This window comes from Pundamilia nyererei, unplaced genomic scaffold (assembly GCF_000239375.1).
Source record: "Pundamilia nyererei isolate P.nyererei 1_Seehausen unplaced genomic scaffold, PunNye1.0 scaffold00056, whole genome shotgun sequence".
In the NCBI taxonomy this organism is placed as follows: domain Eukaryota; kingdom Metazoa; phylum Chordata; class Actinopteri; order Cichliformes; family Cichlidae; genus Pundamilia; species Pundamilia nyererei.
The window spans coordinates 3,388,417-3,395,500 of record NW_005187457.1 but is presented as its reverse complement, the minus strand read 5'-3'; the positions used below and the strand labels follow the sequence as shown (position 1 = coordinate 3,395,500).

The 7,084-nt window shown below is 38.1% G+C and overlaps 1 protein-coding gene across 1 annotated transcript in view; it reads right to left on the bottom strand.

Moving 5' to 3' along the window:
* ghrhrl (growth hormone releasing hormone receptor, like) overlaps positions 1-7,084 on the bottom strand; it is a 25,581-nt gene that overhangs the window by 3,748 nt on the left and 14,749 nt on the right. The window contains exons 4-11 of the mRNA XM_005734142.1: positions 6,377-6,526; positions 5,356-5,488; positions 5,021-5,174; positions 3,562-3,622; positions 3,197-3,266; positions 2,760-2,851; positions 1,913-2,042; positions 1,591-1,632 (exon numbers count right to left, since the gene is read on the bottom strand). Of these exons, the coding sequence (XP_005734199.1) occupies positions 1,591-1,632; positions 1,913-2,042; positions 2,760-2,851; positions 3,197-3,266; positions 3,562-3,622; positions 5,021-5,174; positions 5,356-5,488; positions 6,377-6,526 (832 nt within the window). The remainder of the gene's footprint in view (positions 1-1,590; positions 1,633-1,912; positions 2,043-2,759; positions 2,852-3,196; positions 3,267-3,561; positions 3,623-5,020; positions 5,175-5,355; positions 5,489-6,376; positions 6,527-7,084) is intronic.

Sequence of the window (7,084 nt, the reverse complement as noted above, 5' to 3'; positions counted from 1 at the left end):
AAAATACTCATTTGCCTAATAATTCTGCACTCCCTGTATGTCTACAACCAGCAATCGCTGAGCCACAGTGACTATTCAATTCAATTCAATTTTATTTATATAGCGCCAAATCACAACAAAAGTCGCCTCAAGGCGCTTCATAGGTACCAGCTAGCTTGGCAAACCCTGCCTACAGCATTTTTTATATCCCATGTGTTTAATGATTAACAAAAAACAAAACAAAACACAAGTCTGATTGCAGTTTGCATCATTATGGAGCATTATATGCCAACCTACTGCTGGCAAAGAGAGGCAGGTAACCAAACTGCTTGGATTAAAAATAATTCTGGATTTTTTGCTTCTACACTTACATTTTTGCAGAACTAAACAAAGTTAAATGAACTAGAATATTAAATTACGTTTTTAAATTAGTGCAAGGATAAGATAGGGTTGCAGTAGTTTTACATAACAGAGGTGCAACTTTTATCAATTTTCTTAGTAACCAATGAAGAAAAAAGTTGTAGAAGACAAACATCTATATTTAGCAAAATGTCAGACTATTTCTTTTATACTTTAAAAGTGAAACAAGAATCACCTCACTGTTGACAGATGAAAGCTAAACACAGTGTTTTATATATGTATATATTTATATATTTCTTGCTGAGAATCAGTGCATTCATTCTGCGTATCAGTGAAACAATTAAAGCATAGGTAATCATACAAATAGTACATTAAATGAAATAATTCTCATGACCATTCTCTAACGTGTTTCTTGTGTCTCTAAAGCATGTGAGTCATATAGTGTACACTGTCTGCTTCTGCCCCCAGTTTTTTGGAGGCTGGCCTTACATTAATCTTGCCAGTTACATAAGCATGCTGGGTCCTTTCCTTATGCAATGCTGGGAAGAGAAGTGGAAAATATTTTTTGCATTTTTCGCACTGACAACTCTAAACCAGTTACCTCCTGCTGGAATACAGATTAGCCACAATATTAAAATGCTCACTGAAGCGCCTGGGGAGCAAAGCCTTGCCACACAGCAGCTACTTTAGCACAAACTGCTCAAAATCTTAATGATGGGTATGATAGGGGTCTAGTGGATACATAGCGCATAACAGCTTGCTGACTATATGAGCCATGGCCTGCCAGATACATTGTGAGAAACAGACAAGCAATGTTCCTCTGGGAAACTCCCCATGTTCCTTTGTCATGCATGACATGCCTAAATATTGTGGCAGACCATCTGTCACACTTCTCCACGGCAGCACTATTCCCTGATGGCATTGGGCTCTTTCAGCCAGTGAAAATGCTCCGTCGCAGTGCAAAAGACTGTTCAGGAATGGTTTCAGGAACACGAGAGAGTTCAAGGTCCTGACTTGGCCTCCAAACATTCCTCATCTCAATATAACTGAGCCTCTTTGAGGTTGCGCTAAGTGTGAGCCATGCTTCTAGAATAACAACAATACTATGCTTCTGAGACACCATGGGACAGTTTTGTGCATTGTGGCTGATGTGTATGAGTCTCACGTGAAGGCTAATTATGCACCACAGTGTGTGTAAATTGTGTGTGCAATTTTCTGAACACTTTAGAGTAGTGTGGTTTGTGTACTGACCTCTTGATTTAGAAAGCAATACAGAATGGCCACAAGAAGCCCCTGTGAAAGAGATGGGTTTAATCATTAATATTTATGATAATAATAAATGGAACATGCTGCCTAAAAGGACAGAAAGTGAAGCAGATCTAATAACCAAACTGACTTTCAATTCTAGGCCTGCAACACAAAGATCTAACATCATCGAGATGCTGTCTCACACCCATAATGCTCAAACAGTGGAAGCCAAGTTAACATGAAGGATTATCACAGGATGCTGAAGAGACTATGGTACAGCATGTACAGTATGTGCCATTAGTGTTGATGCAATCCATGTGTGTACCTGGAAGGACCCCATACAGAGCTCGATACAAAGGCGCAGGTTAATATTGAAGTAGTCGGGCAGAAAATTGAAGAACATGTAGTGAGTTCCAAACAAAGGGATGAGGAGGAGGGTGGATTTAGTCAGGCGCCTGTTGCACAAAAGCAAAGGAAAAAGAGTCTGCTTATACGTACCTCATTTGAATGCTGCACCTGATATCATCATGCATGCAGACACAGTAATGATCAGATGCCAATCAAGATGATCTTTGTCTTTGTGTGTGTCATTCTGTATGCAGCCTCTCTTTACAAGAGGAAAGGTAAGCAGCGGGGGCATGATTTCAAATAGGGCTATTAAAATGTAGCTGCAGAGATAATGTCTTTATGTGTCGGGGAACATGTGAACTTAACTGGTGCAATTAAGTCAAGCATCATTTAACTTACTGTACCTATGGTATTTCTTTTATGAGATCCGGATTTACGTGATGTGCCTGAACATTTTCAGTCAATTAGTGAGTCTATTTCAATTAGAAATTCTAATGAGCCTCTTGGTAAGCGGAGCTGCAGACGTGGCCAGACTGAATTACTGAATTATTCATGGCCTACAATAGTTTTTAATTTTTGGCACAACTTGCAATGTTCTCAGCATCAAACGGTAACTATCAGAGTAAAAAAGTACCAGTGAGTGAAGAAAAGTATTTCAAAATGTCTGAAAACGTTTGCCAATTGAAGATAAACACGTCTTGTATCAGAAACGAGATGAATTTGATCGTCTCTGTGTTCAAAATGCAATAATGACTAAAATATGAGATTCTGTATCACGGCCGAGTTCCCTTTGTCTACAACTGTGTCTGCACCTAAAGGATTACCTGTACTGAGAGGAGTTATTGAACTGGATCAGACGTGGATTGAGCTTTTGTATTAGAATTCTGATGATATTCATGAAGAGCATAAAATTGACCTGTTGAAAGAAAAAGCAAGAATGCAAAAATCAATACTAATACTAATACTAATAATAAAAATTGTAAAAACTGTAACAAGTATTACATCAAATGCTGCTTTCAGCAACATGATTATTGAATGTCATGGCAACAATATGAGCAGCCAAGCGTTTAATTAACTTAGGCTGGTGTGGTGCCAATTTTTGCACTCTACTCTAATGGCACAAAAGAAGTTCATCCCAGTCCTTTCTCAGAGGCTGTCTCTAAAAAGAAGGTAAACAAATCATCTACGTAATAATCTCTAATCAGTGCATAATTAAAAAATTCATCATAATTTTTTGTTTCAGAAGAATGGGGGCATTTACCGCTATAGAGACAACAATCGGCCCCTTGATGATCCACCAATAGGGTGAGTCCTCATTGATGTCCCAACATCTGTGCAAGAAATGTGCACTTTAGAAGATTTCTTCAAGCATCGCATGCAGTAAATTTAATCGACGTCCTAAAAATAACACCCGACAATTACTGCTGAGTACAAAGTGAGTGCAAATTATCCATGTAAATGCACTTACAATATTATGTACAGCAGACTCACGTTCACATTCCCCTCTAATGCGTTTATATGCATCATTTTCATTAATTTAGCACAATTTAGCATTTCACCTATTGCTGCTTATGAGAAATAATAATGATTGTGGCTATAGAAGCTGTAATTCAAGTTTATACAAACTCTGTGTCCTCAAAATACACCCTGGATCCAATCCACAGGACTATGAAGAGCACCGGCACACCTGTTACAGAAATCAAAACTAGTGTCAGTGAGATGCAATCATTACACACGAAAATGGCTGAATCAGAGTTAGGAAGCTTCCAGTGTGTGAACTGATTGGACGAGTATCAATTTTCCTAATATCTGCACCATGCAGAAGGAATAAAATGTAAATGAATTATTTTAAAGGTTGTGTGCACTACAGTGTACATCTTACAGTAAGTACAATGAACCCACATAATTCTATCCAAGATCTCATAGTGTGAGAGGCAGGTACATTCAATCTATAGCAGATCTAATAAATTATCAATATAAACGTTAACCTCCTAAGACCCGAACAGCATGCATTTTTAATTTCTCTTTGATATTTGGGCTGATTGTATTTACATTCATCAGGTCCCAAAGAATTACCAGGATTTTTTTTTACCTAATTTTTGTTTCTAAGAAAAATGAGAGACACTTATGAGGATATTCATTTACAATTTCGATAGAACAGTAGCAGTACAATGTCCTCGTAAGTGGATATCAGGCCCTTGTAGAGCAAAATTGAGTATTTTGGTCTAAATAACCCAAAATGTGATGTCCACATATGTGGACGCCAGGTATTAGGAGGTTAATATAGATCAATGCTGCACATGCCACTGAACCAGGAAACTTTTTAGCTGTTATAATAATATGCACATGTTGGCTGATGTTACCGTTTCTGGTTCTTTTTGACCTTGAAGGCTGCTGTGAAACTTTGCTAATCAGCACTTTAGGTGTGATCCAAATAAAATCCCAATGGGAAAGTAAAAGGTAAAAATGTTATTTTGGTATTTGCTATGCTTTATTCACAGACACTTGAATATTAACTGGGAAAAAATGACAGCACGAGGCAGAAGTTTTCCAAAATGAAATAAATGCTCCAAACTACCTGCAAGTTTGATGGAGTTAAAAATTGAAAATCCCCACTGCCAGTATTTGTTCAATCCAAAAAGAGCAACAAAAAACAGGGATTTTTTTCAGATTCCTGTTTGTATTCATGTATTTTCTTCGTTTAAAAACACACATACAACAGTACAAACAGGTGGAGTAATTTACTGAAACATGCAAACACAAAAGGTAATTCAGGCAAAATCTGAGTTCTAACAAGCTCGAAAGGTAATATTTGTTATCTTCAAGCCTTTTGAAGACTTATTGCTCAAGACTTTTCACAGTATTGTAAAACCTTTTTTAACCCGATTCTTTCTCTGAAGTGTTTTACAGTATCTCTAAAAAAGATGAGTTATAAAACTGTAATTTTTGGAAAATTCTAATGTTATCATACATGTCTTCTCACTATTGTTAAATCTGAGATATTGCAAAGTAGGGCCATGTTCTTTAATTTGGTAGGCGGCTCAACGTAGCAAATGTTGGGGAAATTGTATGTCAAGGTCCTCACCCCATCCCAGCAAGCTGAAGCCCCACAGGCATCGGCGGCTATGATAGAAAGAGGAGAGCAGCAGGGAACTGAGGTAAAGTGCCTCCACCAGGAGCCAAAAAAAGTTTGCCATTACACAGTAGTGACAGAAGACCACAGAGGCTTTACAGGCAAACTGACCAGAAAGAACAAGAAGAGGGGAAAGGACAGAGAGCAAAGTGTAAGGAGGAATTAGTGTGGTAAGGCGTGCATAAGCAATATGTGATTATGCATAAATACATGAGATCAGGGAAATGCACCCAGAGGAATTTCTTAATACAAACAAGAAGCACTTGTCCCGAGCATCATTATCTTACTGTGGAAAGGGTGCAGTGGTTGGTGTCGTCGCTTGAGAACAGAGTAGCATCCTTTATAAACACCGCCACAGCTTTCAGGATGAACGTAAGAAAGAGCTGGATGTGAATAAAGTTCCTGGCACAACGCAGTTTCCTGTAAAAGAGCAGGAATACATTTATAACCAATACGAGATTTTGCATTGTACTGTATCATGAACAGCAAATGCAAAAACATCACATTTCTACAACTGTGCAAACTGGCGCAGTCTGTGGTTTTCGTTCATAGTTTTGATCAGTGAACAAAGAAAAATGTGAGTGGCAGAGAACAAAAATAAAAAAGAGACAGAGACGTAACTGATGCCAGTGATCTTGTTGGTGAAGCAATTTACTGGCAATCAGATTAGATTCATAAACAATCAGCTGGAAAGAGGAAAAAACAAACTGTAACCCACAGAGCTGGTGCATAAGTTTTCAAAACGCTGTCTTGGCATTTGGTTACAGACTTGGTGAGGAGACTAAGGCACGTGTCAGGCCTACAAAACAGATAGGTGTTGGTCGGTGGGCTTATTTAAATGTGGAAAGAGCCAGGAAGGTTATTTCATCTGTTTCCAGTTTTCATGCCACACGAGCCTTTTATGGCACCACATGTACTGTACAGACATCATAGTGTTATCAGCTGTGTAATCTAAATCCTGCAAAGAGTGTAAATTTCCCAACTCCCTTATCTCTTACACATTCCATCAGATCTAATTCCAAATGGGGACACAAAGACGTGGCAGAGTTGCAAAACTGCCATGTGCTGTGTGAGTGTCGATGAGTATCAGGCACTGGTAAAAGTTTTTCATAAACCCAGACTTGAAGAGAGTGCCTTGAACTCATCAGCAATCCCACTTTATTGTTCTGTGAACCCCCACCCCCGAGTTGCATCCTTTGTAAAGCAGTTCATCTGAATTTCGAGCTGTTATTTCCATTGCTTATGTCACCCGAAATGTGCTTTTTACTGACAAAAAGCAAAATAAAAATCAGTATTTTCAGTTTATACCTGAAGAGTAGCAGGATCAACACAGCAACAGCCAACACCACTAGAGAGATGCTGTAGCCAATGGTGTATATGAGCTTCACTGAGGCAAAGTAAGACTCCTCCGTCTGGAAGCAGGATGAAAATGAAGATTTTGAATGAAAGGAAATTATACTCAAATATCAAAGCTTTTCAAAATGATGTCAGGCATCAAAATGAATGTAATGTCTTAAAATGAGTCTAAATTACAGGCAAGATTGAGACTAAACTGCACTGAGGAGATGACTGTGGAATAACTGCAAGAAAGCTTTCCAGATTTTGTGTCTTAGCCTAATGGCAGAAAGAGAGTGGGCTAAGCACATAGCTAAATCTACTATGAAAAAGCTACTTAATTACAATACACTGTCACATTTAATTACTAATGTTCTACTTCAGCTATTTGGAACATTTAAGATGTCTTTTTTAAATAACAATAATAATAATAATACAAAAATATGCTCTTTTTAGCATCAAATATGGAATCTTTCCTAAAGAAAAGACTTCATGCTCTCTTTGTGAGCTATTATGCAACGGGTCAAATTAGATCCACTCATTCTGCAAAAGTGTTTATATTTGTATGATTTTTCATACAGCCAACTATCATGTGTTAGCTGTACCTGAATCTCCAAAGAAGCAAAAATAGGAACATGCACAGTAGTTCAACTACAGTCCCAAATGTGTCCTGAAACATGG